Source organism: Anabas testudineus, chromosome 9 (assembly GCF_900324465.2).
Source record: "Anabas testudineus chromosome 9, fAnaTes1.2, whole genome shotgun sequence".
Classification (NCBI taxonomy): Eukaryota; Metazoa; Chordata; class Actinopteri; order Anabantiformes; family Anabantidae; genus Anabas; species Anabas testudineus.
In genome coordinates, this window is record NC_046618.1 from 26,055,626 (window position 1) to 26,074,975 (window position 19,350).

At 40.7% G+C, this 19,350-nt stretch overlaps 1 protein-coding gene across 2 annotated transcripts; it reads left to right on the forward strand.

Annotated features, from left to right (window-relative positions):
• The first annotated feature begins 1,766 nt into the window (after positions 1–1,766).
• sparc (secreted protein, acidic, cysteine-rich (osteonectin)) lies at positions 1,767–17,540 on the forward strand. Of its 2 annotated transcripts, none has more exons than XM_026344143.1 (10): positions 1,767–1,911; positions 8,627–8,692; positions 8,946–8,999; positions 10,571–10,658; positions 11,934–12,055; positions 12,150–12,270; positions 13,469–13,602; positions 13,952–14,100; positions 14,208–14,356; positions 17,124–17,540. In XM_026344143.1, the coding sequence occupies exons 2-10, from the start codon at positions 8,636–8,638 to the stop codon at positions 17,150–17,152; spliced, it is 903 nt and encodes a 300-aa protein (XP_026199928.1). In that variant the 5' UTR covers positions 1,767–1,911; positions 8,627–8,635; the 3' UTR covers positions 17,153–17,540. The 2 variants fall into 2 exon arrangements, with proteins under 2 accessions (XP_026199928.1, XP_026199927.1); XM_026344142.1 differs by having other exon boundaries at positions 1,768–1,911; positions 8,946–9,014.
• Positions 17,541–19,350: the final 1,810 nt, after the last annotated feature.

Genomic DNA, 19,350 nt, shown 5'->3' on the forward strand with positions numbered 1-19,350 from the left:
GATTTGTGGACTGATGGAACTAAGGCTGAATTGTTTGCATCATAGAAATGATAGTTGTAGCCCTCAAACGTTCCCTTAGGGACATAAACCATAATAAAATACATCAAAGTACTGTACACATCGAGTGCATCCAGTCATGGTTGGAAACATCCTCCTCATCACCAGCTGTTGTCTTAAATCATGATCCTCATCTTCCCAGAATTCCCCTCTGTGAATATTAACACACATTTTCATGACTGTGCAGTGTCGAAAATCTTTGGTTTATTCTCAGTACTGAACACATCAGTGATGTTTGTTTGTTTTCTTTTTAAGTTTCACAGTGTTGCACCTTCAGCCTAAATTGTCTGTAAGTGATGTTACAGTGGATATTATAGTTTAGTTTCAGCTCTCAGCATGTTTAAACCTGCAGATGGATAATTTAGCTGAAATTTTCAAACACACTGTAATTGCAGCTCTTCACTACAAATACAGTCAAATACAGAGAGACAACTGCCACGTTTACAGAGAGAGAGAGGGAGAGGGTGGGTGAGGGGAAAAGAGAGAAAGGGTGTAAGAGAATTAAAGGAAGAGAGGGAACAAACTGAGGTAAAGAGAGAGACAGGGAGAAAAGAGAGGGATAAGTGATGTGGGAGGAGGAAAGAGAGAGTCTCGTGGTATAATCACGACTCCTCCTGCTCTTTTCTTTTGTGTGGCTTCCAGGCAGAATGGAAAACGCCACGTTGCATCGTAGCTTTTTCCCTCCTCCTCCCTCCTTCTCATCCAGCTGTTCTTCACATCAGCTCTGGCCTGTGCTGTGGGAACGAGACAGGAGCAATCCACCCACCCAAAGACAGACAAACCCAGAGAGCAACTGAGTTCTTTGTGGAAAGTAGATTTGGAGTTTGATTGCTTCTGTCTGTCAGTAGATGGCAGGTGTTTAAATGGGGAATCTGGGCTGGGATGAGACAAATGTTCCACAAGCTGAAACTCTCCTCAGGACCGAGTGTTTTCACTGAGTTCAAGACCTACAGGAACTCAGACTGACGCGTCAGAGTTGGAACGTGTTCATGAGTAATGTGATGAAAATGCAAAGCTTCATCCCTGAGGGACATAAAGTGTGCTGAACATGCCATTAACCACGAAGCCTCCACTTATGTTCAGTACCAATATTACAGTATATATTTAATCCTAATGATAATGACTTGTTAATGTTTACGTTTCTCCCCTGTAGTAGGAGTATTACTGTTTTGAGCCTGTCGTGCTGGCAGAGTGAGTGAATTCCAGAAATAATTTGCCTGTAAACACACAGACTGCACGTCCAAACTAGAGTCAGCACCTGGATTTAACTGAGCAAATAGGTAGGAGCCTCCCACTGGATAATTACTGCATGGATGATTATGTTATGTTCCCAGCATCAATACAAGATCTTAGCAAAAAATGAATGCAACTTTGAAATAAATGGGAGATTGTAGAAGCTTTTGGAAACGATGCCCCGGTGAATATGTGCAGTAATCAAAGCTAAAGGTAACGAAATATTAGAGTGTGTTTTTTTGGACAGCAAGTGTAAATAGATGAGTATTTAAATAAAATACTTATATACACGTCCAGATTTAAGTCTAATAATTAGAATAATAACTGAACATTTTCTACACATTAAACTGCAAACGAAGAAGTTTCTTTTCTAATTGCAGAGTCCTGACTCATGTCAGTGGGAGCAGGGAGTTAATATTAAGCCCCACCCAGGGCAGGAAGAGAGAGAGCAGGGCTGTAATGGGAGGTCTGAGTGAAGGGAGGTGGGGGGGGGGCTCTGTGTCCTAACTGGGACGTCCCACTGGAAATGTCTTCTGAGTGAACTGGTGAGGCACTTAGATCGTCCCCGGGCCCGAACACGGCTGACTTCTCTCCTGGTGTCCCTGCTCTGCAAAGCTGAAGGTAAGAGCTCTCACTCTGCACGTTATCTCCTCGCTCTGTTTCTCAGTCACCATGTGACTCTGGGTTGGTTTGACTTCAGGAACGTGTAAATACTCTGTAGAAAATTAAGAACTGTTAAGATTTTACTGTTTTGGCTGCTGGATGTAGTTAAACACAGGATACTGGAGATAATGATGATGTGGTAAAGTCTTTTTTTGCACTTTTAGGTTGAACAAAGAGTTTTAAAACTTTGAAACACATATATTTTTTTTAAATAGGTTTATCATCTGCAGTAAGTTAAACTAAATCTATTGTTTCTATTTCTGTCAGATTGACCAAAGTAAAACGTTTGTTCTCAGAGTTTGTCACACAATCACAGCTCCAGTCTCAAACTCAAACCCAGCACAGTTTTCCACTGGTACTTTAAAATAGCAGTGACTGGTAGAACAGGCAGCTCATCTGACTCCAGAGCTCGTGGAACAATCTCCTCTGTCATTACTGATAAAACACCTGTGAGGAAAATCACTGTCCGCAGGTAAACAAGCTGTGATTGTGGCGATTCATTCTCTGTGGAGGTATTGTGTGCCACATCGGCAACAAGAGGAGGAGGAGGACGGAGGGAGGAGGGAGGAGGGATGAGGACTGTGGCTTCAGGCGTGGGGGAGGAGGGAGATGCAGACACATATGCTGACAATGTGTTTAATATTTAGGTTGTTTAGTCTCCTAACAGCTGATCTTCTACTGTTTAGTAGGTGACGTTTAAAAAACATGAGCACAAACTTTTATCTCGTTGTTGATTTGCAGAGTTTTCTGTGAAATAAAAATAAAATAACTGAAAAGAAAAAAACACAAGAATGAAAAGAGGAAGAGGAGGAGTGGGAGTAGATGGAGCTCCAACAAAGCCTGGTGGAGCAACGGGCAGATTGCCCCGACACACTTCTCTCTCTCTCTCTTTGAGACTCCCCCCTCTCTGATTACTCTCATGTAAAGGAATGCGAGTTGCCATAGCAATTGGTCACCAGCTGTTCAAAACGCTCTGCGAGTTAGTTCGAGTGTCGGGGTGTCACTGGTCCACCCTCGGGTTTGGTCAGTTTACAGTGATGCTTCGCAATCTGTGCACGAAACCAGGTCCAATTAGAAACTGGTTCTTCCCAGTTTGGTGAGAACGTTTCTGTGAAGTAGAGAAAAAGCAGAAGAGCAGAATCCTCTGGAATCTTTTCCTCTTCCCTTGAAAGAAAAAGAAGGAGAAGAAGGAACCCTGCTGTCACTGTCTTTGGTCCGTGTTCGTCACACCTGTCAGGAATTCTCCTGTGGAGACAATGAGCCTGCTTCAGTTTTAGAGTGGTACAGAAAATCTCTGGCTGGATTAATTGTTGAGGTGGCAGGTCTGGACCAAAAGTGGGAGGAGGAGGAGGAGGAGGAGGAAGGAAGGGGAGTGGAAGAGATGGTGGTGTTGGAGCTTGATGCTTGAAGCTTGGAAATGACTAGAAAAACTCTAATCCCCCGACAGGAGGGGAGGATGGTGCAGCTGTCTGGACTCGACGTGGAGAGGAAAAATCTGGAGTTAAGAAAAGAGAGAGGTGGTGAGGGGCAGACAGCTGAGATGACAGAAACTAAATACAACTATTACTATTTGAATTTGTCTCAGTGTTTAATTCTCAGCTCCTAAACGAGCGGTGTTGGTTCTCTAGGAACAGGTCAGGAAGCTCCACTGTCCATATTTACTAGAACTGTTAACAGAGACCATGTAGGTGGTGACTAAATTACTGTTATTGAGTGCAGAAGAGGTTAAATTTTACCTATAGAGCTGTGGTTTCTCGCATTTTTCTCTAAAACTTTAATTAAAGCCTAGAAAGAGTTTAACAGTTGGAAGATTTAAAGCACTAACATAACACCGACCTCGTAAGATTGATTCCTCAGGTCCAGGTCAGAGGAGACGACAAAAGCAGTTTTAACCATAGATTTGAATGATGAGATCTAAAAGCTTTTCAAAGAGGAAGGAGAGGCCCGATGAAAGCAGCTTGAAGAGGAACTATTCTGTACTATTATCAGTAGAAATAATAATAATCCACAAACAACAAGGGAGCGAAAGCATAAAAGCAAAGTGTGATCAAAGAGAGAGCGCTATCGTCTTCCTCTGTGGGTCAATAGAGCTTTATGTCTGGATACAAATAAAAGTCAAACAGATGTTCAGGGCTTTTACTTTGTAAAGATAATGATAGTTGTAGAGAAGACGATCAGCGCTCAGATCTGTCTGGTGAAGTCGAATCGGGGGAAGGGAAACACCGAGAGTCAGAGAGGTCAGGTGACGGAGAACTCAGATTACACAAATCCTCGACCACGGCTCCACTCTCCTCTTCATGTCTCAGAGGATTGGTGGTCTCCCTGAAAAATACTCTTTGTCCAGAAACTTGCTCCTCTGGTCACATGGTCTCAGGAGAGAAAATGAATTTCAGGTGTATCTGGTGCATCACTGGATGTAGAGCAGGCAGCTTTGGGCTGAGAGGGTTCAATCAGGAAAGTCAATAAAAAAGACATGGGGGACATGTCATAGCGCCAGTTCAGTGACTGACAACAACATATTTGCTCAATTTGACTCAACAATCATGTAAAACTGGACGCACTTCAGCCTGTACGGTCAGTATTTAAAGTATTTGACCCCAGAAGAGTTTCACTGACAGGCTCTCTGACACCTGTTTGACCTTTTGCACTCCTGCTCAGTCCTCAACATAAAGAGCAGATGGTGGAAGCTGCTGACGCCTTCCTCGATAGAAACGAGGACATGAGGATGCTGCATTGTAGAAACCACTAATAAAACTATTAACTGCAGCCAGTTGAGATAAAAAACAATTATCTGCTAATTAAACCAGTCAGCGACTTGTTGCAGCTCGGCCGTCAGTCCTGAGTCTTCACCTCTGCACAGTCCTTTGCTGCCACTGTTATTTGTCCACTGTGTTTGCTGGCAAACAAACTGCTGCAGGTTGTTTATTCAGGCCTCTAAAGCTGCTCGTTATGTCACCGAGGAGAAGAAACAAGAATAACCCCAAGTTTGTTCCATTTAAAGCCCGTTGGAAAAAGAGACAGACAAGGGTTTAAAAAAAGAGCGACATTACGGTGGAATCTGTTTTTGCAGCAGTTTGAATCCAGCTTGTTTTCCTCCACAGTGAGTTTACACTTCCGTCCCTAACTAACCTCCCAAATTAAATACGTTTGAGGGGAGAAAGAGTCCCTTTATGAGCCTGAAGTTTCCCTTTTAGCCTCAGCCATGTTTGATTACGAGAGCAGCTTTCCAAATAAAATAATTTGTTTTGCTGCTACGTCAGTCCGTCCGGCCTCCTCTTTCCTGCAGAGCCGAACCGAGCGACTCTCCGACCAAACAGGACTCAGTGAAAGTGGACGTTAGATGGGAACATCGTGTCCCTCCAAATCAAACACGGAGCCCGTGTTTGTTGGAAACATGTTCCTCCACTTGTGATCTCATTCAGAGATCCCTCTCAGTCAGACGCCTCTTCTGTCCACTCTTCTTTTTATTTCATTTCCTGTCAGACTCTCCGTCTGTGAATGTCCACAGATCATTGTCTGTGTCTGTATTTTTCCACATCCACACCATCGTCATCTCGGGACCTTGTAGAAGTTCTTCCTTAACTTTGCACAAAGCTAAAGATGATTTGTAATTCACACTGAAAAGAACAATGCAGCAATAAATGAAGTTGCTTCCAAGGTTTTTTGTGTGGATGTTTCCCACAGATCAGTTTCAGTCCTACAATGACTCAGATGTGCAGTTAAAGGATAGGAGACCATTTCATGTCCTACTCCCTCACTTTGGGCCTCTTTAACCTTTCAGTTCTTTATTCTAACACACGACACCCACACCGACTGGAGACATCAAAACTGGAGATCAGATGGAGTCTGATAGAGATCCATGAGAAAACTGATCTCCAGATATTACTGAGGGTACCGTGTGGCATGTGTATGCTGCAGCACCTGCCTGTTGCATGTAGGTAAACCTGTGAATAGTTTTCATTATGTTTCATTAACAAAGCATTCAGGAGGCCTCTGCAGCATAAATGTCATGAACTAATACAATAAATACATCATAGCAAGTAACGCATTCAAGGAACGTACGTATCGTCTGTTTAGATCAGTTAGTTACAAAATATAAAAATATTATAGGATCTATTTAGTTACTTCACATGATAGATAAAGATATAACCTGATGTACATCTTAAAAAGTCGAGAACAGATTATCTGTACACACAGATTTTTTAATCTGTGCTTGATCAGACAGCTGCTGTCGCTCAGACAGTTCAGGACCTCATCCAAGCTACAAAACACCTTTATTAATGTAAAGTTGAACCAACACCTCCACATGTCACATAATAAATCACGTATTATTAATATTTAATCCATTCGGTCGTCACACTGAAGCGTAAAGAAACAAAAGTCTCTAAAATAGTTTAGGTCATCTGTGCACAGGAGAAGGAAAACTTCAAAATAAAAGTTTTATTCACATCTAAATTCAAAGCCCAGTTCATATTTGACACTAAACTACACTTAACGACTTAACTATCAAGATCATGATGTGATTGTTTTGCAAACAATGAATGTTTTGTGTTCTTGTTGCTTTATTATCATGAAGTTTTCTCTAAACTAGTGATGAACCTAAAAATAACAAAAAACTGAAGTAGTAAATGTCGGAGACGAGTGTCACTGCTCCTCAGTCACGTTCAGATGTTTCTATCTGATGAGGAAACGTGTTCAAACCTGTCTGAAGGACAGAACGACACATCTCATCGTGTCTGACGGCTGATCCAGAGCACAAAATGTTTCTGTCCTGCGTGTCGAACAACATGTGTCAACATATGTAACATCTACTCTTTAATCTGCATGTGCCCAAACATGTCGTCCTATTCAGACTCTTCATGCCAAGACGCCCACCCGCATTTTTGTGGACACCGAGCAACGAGCTGAGCAAAATGTCAAGAGTCTGAGATGAGATGTGCTGCATATTATTTATCAAGTGGTTTCGTTTTATTATTTTACTGCTGGTTTAAACCTGCTCCGTCTGAGTCGATGCAGGAATTCCAGCTATGCACGGCTCTGTTTTGTAAAGCTTATTATTCCCTGCTGAGCTCCTGCATCATGCAGCAGATTGTTCAAACTGTGTGTCACTGTGTTACTGAGCTGAACGAGGAGTTTCCTCCACAGCACGAGATACAGGCTCTCTCTCAACTTACTCCTCTATACCAGGCTTCCTTTGATGCCAATGAGGATAGAGATTGTTTCTAGATATCTGGGTGCAGACCAAGCAATGCTGTGCTCCATTACCAGACAAAGACGCCTCTATTCAGTCCTTCAGACGAGACATAATGAATGTAAGCAGAGAGGAGGAGAATATCATCAGACGGGTGTGGACGTGGAGACAGATAGGGAAATGATGGGGAGGTTTGTGTCACAGCAGCCGTGTCCCACAGGACATTTAAATGTTTTATGTGTGACACTCACATTTTCCATCTGATTTGCCAAAAGCAGCCGGTGGTAACAGGAACATGACGAGGATGTGTGTTAGTACAAAGGAAAAGAGAGATTTAAATGTTATTTACTATGAAATCCAGACTTAATACAGGCCCCCAAACAACAGCAAGAAACCTAAAAGTGGATTATGGACCAGTTCTGTACATATTACAATAATAAGACTGAGAATCTAGACTCAGTGAAGTTCACCTTCTGATTAATGCTTTAAAATTAAATGTAAATGTTCTAATTAGAGATTTATGAACCTTCCATTTAGCAGGTGACAAACTAAAGAACTGGGACAAAGTTACATTCGTAAACAATAACCAGAGTTATTATAATTGTTGCAAACAAGGACATGAGTTGACCGGTGTACAGTTCAATCTAAAGCACAGGAACATGTTTAAAAAGTGAAGGGGTCTGAATACTAACGAAGGATCCGCCGACCCAGGAGTTCACGTGTGTTTCTGCAGCCTAATGTTGTACAAGCAGCTCCTGTGTTTGCCCTGATTTACGCTCCAGAATGAGAGAAAATCCCTTTGAGGCGAATGAAGCGAAGCTCAGCGAGTCTTTACAACAAAACCACAAACAGCAGCAGACAGTTTCAACACAACATGCCAGAAAACAAAGCAGACACTGATGCTTTTTGTTTGGGGAGCTGGAGAGCATCCACTCGTCTGTAGTGAGAGTTGTGTTACATGTTGAGTCCTGAGGCTTTTGTTGTGCTCTGGGCCCCATGAGAGGATGAGAGTTGGTTAATGTTTAGACTTTAAACCTTAGAAGAGACGTAACCAATTAATAAATGAATAAATTAAATGAATCAAATCCACTGCATTAAGCTTTTATTCGAAATTTGACATCAAAATTTTTACGTTTTTTCTTTAACTATACGATATAAACAGAATTTACAAATATTACTATATTATTAATATATTATTATTACTGTACTATACACTGTGGCAAGCTCTGAAAAGCAAATAATAAAACCTGATCCTGTTTATTCCAGAGGTTTTTTTTCCCCAAACAAACTTCATCAGCATCATTCAGCGTCTCGGTGTTCCTCAGAGAACGTGCAGAGGATCTGTTTCATTTAGCAAAGCTGCAGTTATTCTTCTAATTTGAGTGAAATAACTACAATAATTATTAACAGTTCTGCTTAATAAAGATTTCTATTTTAATTTATAATTGTTAATACTAATGTTTGCTCTGTTTGTGTCCACAGACTTTGAAGATGAGGGTTTGGATCGTCTTCCTCCTGTGCCTGGCTGGCCACGCCATGGCTGCTCCTGTAAGTCACGCTGTGTGTGTGGTGTCTTCTTGTTCCTCTCTTTGTGTGCTTCCCTCTCCTGTGTCACGATGACGTTTGTCTTCCCAAACCCAGTTGTTTCCCTGTGTGGAGGTTTGGCTTCGTCTCTACATGCTTGAAGATCCTGAACTAGTTGTGTCTACAATCATTTTCTGCCTCTGACTTCCTTCAGTCGAGTGTTTTATGAAATATGTGCTCACGTTATAATGGCTTGACGTGTGTGTGTTTGTTCCAGACTGAGGAGGAGCCCATCGTGGAAGAGCCAGTTGTTGAGGAGCCAGTTGTTGAGGAGCCAGTTGTTGAGGTCAGTCCAGATGTTCATCCTGTCTGAGAGTAGCCTGCATCACCAGTGTTTACTTCCTTAAAAGCCTGAAAACTTAAGTCCAGGCTTTAAAGATACAGGAGGTATTCAAATAAAAAAAAGAAGATGAAATTGATTCATAATGAAAGAAGTAGTTAAATCGTGGTTAAAATCTCCTCAAACTAAACAAATACTGAAAGCACAAAACTACTAAACAAGCTTTTTAAACTTATCACAGGAGCCTCAGCAGGTGTTTGTTCCAACACAGTCCCCTGTCTGGTGCCATGGTGGCTTTTGTTTATGTCTCTCCACAACATTTGGAGGAGACAGGCTCATTCCACTTTATAATACTAATTATTCCCAATTTATATCAGTAATAACAACATTCAACTCATCAATTTACCTGCTGAGATCTGGGAACATGTGCAGCAGGTCGAGAAACACGATCAAACTAAATCCAGGATACTTTGATCATTCTTATTACCAATGTTTCAAAGGCTCACGTTTAAGACGCCCAAATACAGATGTTTGATCTGTGTGATCGTGTTTCTTTACCTGCTGGACGCCTTTTTACAGTTACAATAAGACCCATGTTCTAATAAACTGCAAATATCCTCTAAACTCTGCACGGTTCATATCAGGACTTCTCTCATTTCCTTACGAAACCCGACCCAGATTCTTTTCCTGAGCCACGCAGCTGCTCACAGAGATGATCTGATCTGTGATGGAGCTTTAGGGTTTCGACAGCGGAGCCCAAGATGTTGACATGTTGCCTCTGTGCACGTGACCTTGTGGTGGTGACGCCCACAGCTTGTTTATGCAGCCTGTAGGAGAAATGATGCACCAAGGAAACTACAGGACCTTCAAGTTGTAGAAATATACAGTCTCATCTGTTAATGGTGGAAATGTCAGATGTGGATTTTTACCCTTTTGGCTAAATCTTTCCAACAAACAGATGGAATAAAAACAAAGGATCCTTCCAACGCGTCCACGGTTTTATCTTATTAACAGTGATAAAAATCACTGTACTGACCTCAGTTATTCTTCTAAACGTCCTCAACAAACGGCTTCAAACAAACCTGAAGCACAGATTTATCACTGAACCACAACTCTGAGCCGCCATGTGAACGTTTTATCATTTCCTGATCCTGAGGTCCAGCGGGACCAGAGATCCCACAGCTGGTAATTTTAGCCCCTCGTTCGTTCTGCCAGCTGCTCAGGAAGCCATTACGTTCTTCAAGACTTCGCCACATGTGAACTCTGCTGCTTGTTATTGTTGGATATTATGGCCTCAGTGCTCCCACACTCTGTTTAGCCTCCAGGGAGGGGCCTTCTTTAGTGGTGACATTTACTTCTTCCAGGGATATTTAAGTGGTTTTGGTTTAAATGGACGTCGGGCAGAAATAGACGCATGGAATCATCTGCTAGTCCAGTTTCAGAACGAGATGCGAGAACTGTGGCGATTTCTTTCTTTCATCACTCGTGTTTCCGTCCTATTGCACGTGTTGCAGACTGTTTATCTGCTCACAGTCTGACCTCTGACCTCTCATGTTCCACAGGAGACTGAGGTGGGGGCCAACCCAGTGCAGATTGAGATTGGAGAGTTTGACGAGGCCATTGAGGTCATTGAAGACGTTGCTGCTGAGAGTAAGTTCACTGGAGGACAGACGTAACCAGACCAGACCAAAGATCGAGCAGTTTAATAAACCAAACGGTTTATGAATAGTTTCTAATATGATTTATGATTTTTTATTAACGTTATACTTGACGATGCCTTATTGTCTTTTTTTCCTGTTAAATATATGATTGAAGTCAGTGTGAAAGTCATGCATTCATTTACCAACATTTGACATTAAACATGCTCAAATTATAATTGTATCATATTCAGAGACAAAGCTAAAGCTTATCGTCAGTGCCACATATTAAATCTACAACATCCGACCTAAGCTAGTGCTACTTCACCTCCCAACTAAAAAACCTACAGGTCATATAAAGAGCAGAGATGCTGGGCAGCAGATTTAGTTGCAGGCTGCTTCCTGCCTGCAGCACCTGAACAGGTACGAGTGTGAAGTGTGGTCTGAGCCTCCTCATGTTAAACGTCCATTAATCTTTTACCTTCTGGACGTCGTGTCTCCAGACATCCAGCGTGTGGTGTGTTTCACCGTTCACGCTTTAACCTCCGTTCATACACCGTGTGTCAACATGTGATTTAGCTGCGTCACACTCGCCTGTCCTCCAGCTACAGTGTTTGTGTTCAGTGAAGCTTCAGACTTGGAAATCAAACAGCCGTAATAACAGACTGAGCCGTTCTGAGAGGAGACGTCTGTAATTACACGTTCCACCCTGTTTAAAGAAGCAGCTCAGCCCAGAAACTCAGACACATCCAGCAACAGGAAAGCAAACTGTACAAAGTGTCCCGGCTTGTAGACTTTAGACCAGCAGCCAAATATAAAAAATACAACATGTAGCAGGAAAACGTGCCGGTTTTAGCAGTAAATTGTACTCACTGTAAGTATCAGTACTACGAAGTACCATCTGAAGATCTTAGTGATACTGTGTCGCGCAATTAAAGATAAAATGTAGAAAACAAAGTAAGAACTGCTGAGATGCAGTTTGTAAGATACGTCTTTGTATTTAACTGTAAATTCAGTTTGAACACATCATCTGCTCCACAGACACAGAACTGTAAGAACAAATAGACCCGTGTCTGCTGCTGCTCGCTGGTTTGTGTCTGTAACTTTTATTTTTCCGTGAGCTCTGCAGCTTCTCGTTCAGTCTGTGACAGATTTCTTATTCGTTCTATATGATGTCATTTTGCTCATTAAATCTTCCGTATGCAGACACTGTTGTTTCAGTTGGACTGGATTAGATCACAGCGTCTGTTTGGACACACACTAACTGTTCGTACTGTTTTTTTAACAGATCCTTGCCTGAACTACCACTGCAAGAAGGGTAAAGTGTGTGAGGTCGACGAGAGCAACAGCCCCATGTGTGTGTGCCAGGACCCCTCCTCCTGCCCTGCTGCTGAGGGAGAGTTTGAGCATGTGAGTTCAGCACAGTTTTTCCTAACGTGTGTTTTTTATTGTAAACTCGTTCTCAGAAAGCCGAGAGCTCATCTGTGGGTTTATTCCTCTGCAGGTTTGTGGCACTGACAACAAGACCTACGACACCTCCTGCCACTTCTTCGCCACCAAGTGCACCCTGGACGGAACCAAGAAGGGCCACAAACTGCACCTTGACTACATCGGACCCTGCAAATGTGAGCTCTCTCCGCTTCACACATCTTTTCAAGTTGAGACTCTCAGGAAAGTGGTCCAGACTTGTTTTTGTGGTTTGGTGGAGACAGTACATCGTCTGATGTTCCCTCGTGACTCCAATGATCAGATCAGAGCTGTTTTTTAAATTCACCATATTTAGTAGCTGATGACAGATGATGAACACCTTCATCTGGAGCGTTATTCACGCTGTCTCCACCCTGGACACACCTGTCACACCCAGTGTGGGTTTTGACTGTCTAGAAAATGTCTTTTTAATTAAATGAGGCACAAAATTTTCCCTCTGGGAGTTTGAAATTCCACTTTGTGTGTTTTGCACATGAGAAACAAACATTCACATTCTGGTGTGAAGGAGACTCAGAGGAGTCTGAAAATATGTGGTGTTACAGGGCGGAGGAAGTATTTCCAACCAATTACTGCAACTTGGTGCAATCACCTCTAAATGAAGGGTTGCAGAACATAACACAGGACAGCTGCTGTCGTTATTTGATCCAACATGCAAACAAAATGAATAGTTTGATAAGGAAGAGATGTTTTTCATAAAGGACGCGTGTCGATCTGTGTGTGGAAGCTAATCTAACGTCTTTAGCTGGAGTTTTATCTTCTACTTTATCTCTTGTTGTGTTGTAGTGTTTGCATTTTGTTGATCTTCTGCATTGTGTTTTGAGATCATGTGGTTTCTGTTTATCTGTCTCGGTGGGATCAGATGTGTCTTAATGTCCTGAGTGTTTCGTTCCCTCGGTATGATAAGAGGCTCTCTCCTCTCTCCTCTCTGCTTCTGTTCACTATCTCCTCTCTCGTGATTGATGGCTGCGTCAGGCTGTCATGTCTGGCCTGCAGCTCAGCAGCTCAGCAGCTCAGCAGTGGGAGAATCCGTCCAAACTTGCAGGCTGCATTTCTTCCACTGTTTAAACTAAACATGACGCATTCTTAGTGAGGGGGAGAGTCGGGGCTGCAGGGTTTGGATGGAGATCAAGGTGGTGCTCTGCACACTGGAATAAAACAGCTGTTAACTGTTAAACAGACTCAACACGTGTCTTCATTCCCATCTGAAGTGAAGCTAAATGCAGTTTGTGTTTCTTATTGTCTGTCAGTGTTTCTGCATTTCCATAAATGACAAGTCTCAGTTGTTTATCACAGGTCAAACTTCAGGCTCATACTAACAGAGTTTTCTCTCTGCAGACATTGAGCCCTGCATGGACAGCGAGTTGAGCGAGTTCCCCCTGCGTATGAGGGACTGGCTGAAGAACGTTCTGGTGACTCTGTACGAGCGCGACGAGGACAACAACCTGCTGACCGAGAAGCAGAAGCTCAGGGTGAGTCGCTGATTCAGTGAAGACAGATGAAGTGTTTTCACAGTGCAGGATGTAAACTGTTAGAGGAAGAACGCTGAAGATGCTAATGATGCAGATCAATCTGAAATGAGGAGAGAACAAATGCAGTCCAGAGTCAAACATACGAGATTAACAATTTAGACTCTTTAGATGACATCTTGTTTTTCTTCATCACGACCAACTTCTTCTTTATTTTTACTTATAGTGGCAGAAATGAGCTTTGTGCTCAGCACCGTGCACGCGTTTATTCTCCTGTTAAAGAATAAAGAGTCCATCAACAGGTTTTGGGGAACGCTCATGTTTTTAAGATGTGAACTGTCGGATCCCTCAGGTGAAGAAGATCTACGAGAACGAGAAGAGGCTGCAGGCTGGCGATCACTCTCTGGACCTGCTGGCCCACGACTTCGAGAAGAACTACAACATGTACATCTTCCCCGTCCACTGGCAGTTCGGTCAGCTCGACCAGCACCCGGTCGACGGGTACGTAGGAGCAGGAATCAGTCCAGGTTCAAATACACGGTGCAAACCTCTTCCACACATTCTGCTCATCAGGCTTGTGTTTGCTTTTCATGTGTGTGCACCACCAGATACCTGACCCACACAGAGCTCGCCCCCCTGAGGGCCCCCCTCATTCCCATGGAGCACTGCACCACCCGCTTCTTCGAGGAGTGCGACTCTGACAACGACAAATACATCGCCCTGGAGGAGTGGGCCACCTGCTTCGGCATCAAGGATCGTGAGTATAGAAACGGATTTCATGAAAGTAACTGGTTCGAAGTTTAGAGAAGTTTAGTAAAATTTAATAAAGTTTAGTAAAGTTTAGTAAAGTTTAGTAAAGTTTAGTAAAGTTTAGAGAAGTTTAGTGAAGTTTAGTGAAGTTTAGTGAAGTTTAGTAAAGTTTAGTGAAGTTTAGTGAAGTTTAGTAAAGTTTAGTGAAGTTTAATAAAGTTTAGTAAAGTTTAGTGAAGTTTAGTAAAGTTTAGTAAAGTTTAGTGAAGTTTAATAAAGTTTAGTAAAGTTTAGTAAAGTTTAGAGAAGTTTAGAGAAGTTTAGTAAAGTTTAATAAAGTTTAGAGAAGTTTAGTAAAGTTTAGTAAAGTTTAGTGAAGTTTAGTGAAGTTTAATAAAGTTTAGTGAAGTTTAGTAAAGTTTAGTGAAGTTTAGAGAAGTTTAGTAAAGTTTAGTGAAGTTTAATAAAGTTTAGTAAAGTTTAGTGAAGTTTAATAAAGTTTAGTAAAGTTTAGTGAAGTTTAATAAAGTTTAGTAAAGTTTAGTAAAGTTTAGTGAAGTTTAGTGAAGTTTAGTAAAGTTTAGTAAAGTTTAGTGAAGTTTAGTGAAGTTTAGTAAAGTTTAGTGAAGTTTAATAAAGTTTAGTGAAGTTTAGTGAAGTTTAGTAAAGTTTAGTGAAGTTTAGTAAAGTTTAGTAAAGTTTAGTGAAGTTTAATAAAGTTTAGTGAAGTTTAGTAAAGTTTAGTGAAGTTTAATAAAGTTTAGTAAAGTTTAGTGAGTTTGAAGTTTAGAGAAGTTTAGTAAAGTTTAGTGAAGTTTAATAAAGTTTAGTGAAGTTTAATAAAGTTTAGTGAAGTTTAGTAAAGTTTAGTAAAGTTTAGTGAAGTTTAATAAAGTTTAGAGAAGTTTAGTGAAGTTTAGTAAAGTTTAGTAAAGTTTAGTGTGAAGTTTAGTGAAGTTTAATAAAGTTTAGTGAAGTTTAATAAAGTTTAGTGAAGTTTAGTAAAGTTTAGTGAAGTTTAGAGAAGTTTAGAGAAGTTTAGTGAAGTTTAGAGAAGTTTAGTAAAGTTTAGTGAAGTTTAGTGAAGTTTAATAAAGTTTAGTGAAGTTTAATAAAGTTTAGTGAAGTTTAATAAAGTTTAGTAAAGTTTAGAGAAGTTTAGTAAAGTTTAGTGAAGTTTAATAAAGTTTAGTGAAGTTTAATAAAGTTTAGTGAAGTTTAATAAAGTTTAGTAAAGTTTAATAAAGTTTAGTAAAGTTTAGAGAAGTTTAGTAAAGTTTAGAGAAGTTTAGTAAAGTTTAGTGAAGTTTAATAAAGTTTAGTGAAGTTTAGAGAAGTTTAGTAAAGTTTAGTGAAGTTTAGTAAAGTTTAGTAAAGTTTAGAGAAGTTTATTTAAAGTTAGTGAAGTTTAATTAAAGTTTAGTGAAGTTAATAAAGTTTAGTAAAGTTTAATAAAGTTTAGTAAAGTTTAGAGAAGTTTAGTAAAGTTTAGAGAAGTTTAGTAAAGTTAGTAAAGTTTAGAGAAGTTTAATAAAGTTTAGTGAAGTTTAATAAAGTTTAGTGAAGTTTAGTAAAGTTTAGTGAAGTTTAATAAAGTTTAGTGAAGTTTAGAGAAGTTTAGTAAAGTTTAGTGAAGTTTAGTAAAGTTTAGTAAAGTTTAGTAAAGTTTAGAGAAGTTTAGTAAAGTTTAGTAAAGTTTAGAGAAGTTTAGTAAAGTTTAGAGAAGTTTAGAGAAGTTTAGAGAAGTTTAGTAAAGTTTAGTGAAGTTTAGTAAAGTTTAGTAAAGTTTAGTAAAGTTTAGTGAAGTTTAGTAAAGTTTAGAGAAGTTTAGTTAAGTTTAGTTAAGTTTAGAGAAGTTTAGTCCATTTTAGGACTCATGTCATTTATTTATCATTTGTCCTTTTGGTTTATATAGTTATCATCTCTGCTCTTGGTTCAATTGGATCAGCTAAGAAAATCCCAGTACCAGTACCAGTATCAGTACCAGTAGCAGTAGCAATAGCAGTAGCAGTACCAGTACCAGTACCAGTGTCAGTATCAGTACCAGTACCAGTAGCAGTAGCAATAGCAGTAGCAGTACCAGTACCAGTGTCAGTATCAGTATCAGTATCAGTATCAGTACCAGTATCAGTACCAGTATCAGTACCAGTACCAGTACCAGTGTCAGTGTCAGTGTCAGTATCAGTACCAGTACCAGTATCAGTAGCAGTGTCAGTGTCAGTGTCAGTACCAGTACCAGTATCAGTACCAGTGTAAGTACCAGTATCAGTACCAGTACCAGTATCAGTATCAGTACCAGTGTCAGTGTCAGTACCAGTACCAGTACCAGTATCAGTAGCAGTAGCAGTAGCAGTAGCAGTACCAGTACCAGTGTCAGTATCAGTATCAGTATCAGTATCAGTATCAGTACCAGTACCAGTGTCAGTACCAGTACCAGTACCAGTACCAGTACCAGTATCAGTGTCAGTGTCAGTGTCAGTACCAGTACCAGTATCAGTATCAGTACCAGTGTAAGTACCAGTATCAGTACCAGTAGCAGTATCAGTACCAGTGTCAGTACCAGTATCAGTACCAGTACCAGTACCAGTATCAGTGTCAGTACCAGTGTCAGGATCAATAGCAGTGTCAGTAGTCAGTAGCAGTAGCAGTAGCAGTACCAGTACCAGTAGAAGTAGCAGTATCAGTACCAGTAGAAGTAGCAGTATCAGTACCAGTACCAGTGTCAGTACCGGTTTTCATGCACTGATGGATGTTTTGTGTCTTTGTCTTTGCAGAGGATGTGGACAAAGACCTCATCATCTAAGCGCCTCCAACCAGCAGCAGTATCACAACTCGTAGTCGCTACTAACGGGACAAGGTGCTGATCCCTAAGTTAAAACGAAATCACAGTAACGGTGCTAATTACAAATTGTTTTTTATTTTGTTTTTTATAATGACCTTTCTTTAACCTATACCACTAAAAAGAAAAGATTACAAAAAGACATGTGCACAGCCTGTAGCCTACTAACATCATGTGTCCATGGACCAGTAAAGGAAACTAAAGACCACGGATGTAAATGTACGTCGTTAACTATAGTTTATATGTTCAGGGCTTTAATTTGATCCATTTGAAACATGATCTTCAGGAGACAAAACTGTAAAGTCAAAAATAAAGTTTCTAAATAAATGCTCCCTCTGCTTGCTTTCTACGACACCGTTTAGTTGTTGCACTCTTTTGGCGGTGGACTCTGTTTTTTGTCGTTTTGTGTTTTTTGGTTGTTGATCTTTTGACTACTGCTATAAGAGTTGTTGGTTTTTATTTTGCAGACAGATTCCGTGTCCGTACTGTACTGATATGGACGTTTAAGTGAGAGGGAAAATCTCGCAGGCTGAGAGTTTTTCTCACCGTTAACATGTTTCTACTGACACTGAGAGCATGACCGAACTCTTCCATGAATAAAAGATTATAAAAAGATCTGGAAATCTCTGCATGCATTCATATCTGCGTTTCTTTCTGCTCTGCTGAGGAGTTTTTATTCAGATGATCACAACTCTATGAGTCATTGCTTCATAAAGAAATGATCTACTATGAATTCTTTTTTCATTCTTAGACCTTGAAACATAAGAAACCTCCTCACGTCTCACTTGGAGGAATTACTTGTCATGTGTTAGTTATGTGTCTCTGAATGTAACGCTGTTCCTTCATGAGTCGTTCTCATCGTACGAGCTTCTGAAACAGGTTCTCCTGCCTTTTGTCCTGCAGCACAAGTTGTCGTTTCCAGCTCTTCACTTTCAACCAGTCTCTGTGTTGTCACTGAGATTTTAGTTTGAGATGGAGTTTATTCTGCTGCACCGCTCACTGGGTCAGCTGAGGTGCAGATGGTTCAGACCTTCTGCTCAGCGTCTCCTTTGTTAGTTGTTGCTGTGTTACTTAAGCACAAAGAGCTATTTTAAATGTCACAGTGGGATCTGAAGAAGAAACCCAGCTCTGCTCCCGTCCAGGTGTTTCCAACTAAAACTGTTTAATGGTTCAGCAAAAAATGAAAATAAAGGCAGCGAGCAGACCGTCGGCCATCAGCCCAGAGAGCAATCTGATTGGCTGCTCAGTGAATCACAATCCCAGTGCTGCTCGCAACCTCCTATCGCACATATTCTTGATCAGAAGAAGCTTTTAACCGTCTGTGAGTGAGAGTGATGTGAAAACTGTCTACAGATTGTATATCTGCAGTTCCAGCTTCTAGTTTTTTAATGTCAAATACAGTTTTATGATGAAGAACCTGCAGACGGCGGCAGATTCTTTATCACATTCAACCTCCCAACATCCTGTTTCTACTGTCGTCCGGCTGTTTCACTCCTCACGAGCTACAGTGATGTAAAAGATTATTTGATTATAGGTGTAACAGACCTTCACCTGCAGGATTTTCATCACCAGATGAAGCAGGTAAAATAAAACATGTGTTGCTTATAAGAGTCAGAACAAAATAAACAAATAAATAAAAACTGTCTCAATGCAATAAAGAGACTCAACTATCTTCATATCACTTTAACAAATCAAATAAAAGGGTTTTAATGAGTTGTAGACAAATGAAACCTGTCCGAGGCCGAGCCAGCTTCAAGCCTGCGTCACAAAGACATGAGTCTATAAAGAATGTTACAGAGAAAGAGACACAGGAGCCACAAGGTGCAGACAGGATGGGGGGAACTGTTCAATGAGAGTTAATCCACAGTCCTGTGACCAAACGTCCACTAACACTTCAGCAGCCTCAGACAAATTAACCCTCCACAGTTACAGACTGTTCAGCGCCTCTCTGTGAACTCCTCCTCAGACAAACTCTTCAGTCACTCAGGTGTTTCCAGTTGTTCTGCTCAGGTTGAACAAAGCTGTGCTGTGAATTTACTCCATAAACAGTAACAGGTGCAGACGGATGTAGACGTCCGACTGCATCCTGCCAGTGATATTTAAAAGTTATTAAAAGTAGTGATATAATATATCATACATGTGTTGATATAATATATAAGAAT

Excerpts from the sequence above, each read along its gene's own strand:
- sparc (XM_026344142.1), top strand. The coding sequence starts at position 8,636 with ATGAGGGTTTGGATCGTCTTCCTCCTGTGCCTGGCTGGCCACGCCATG. Across the intron at positions 9,015-10,570 it reads TTGAGGAGCCAGTTGTTGAG|GAGACTGAGGTGGGGGCCAA; the intron begins GTCAGTCCAGAT and ends CATGTTCCACAG. Across the intron at positions 14,101-14,207 it reads GACCAGCACCCGGTCGACGG|ATACCTGACCCACACAGAGC; the intron begins GTACGTAGGAGC and ends GTGCACCACCAG.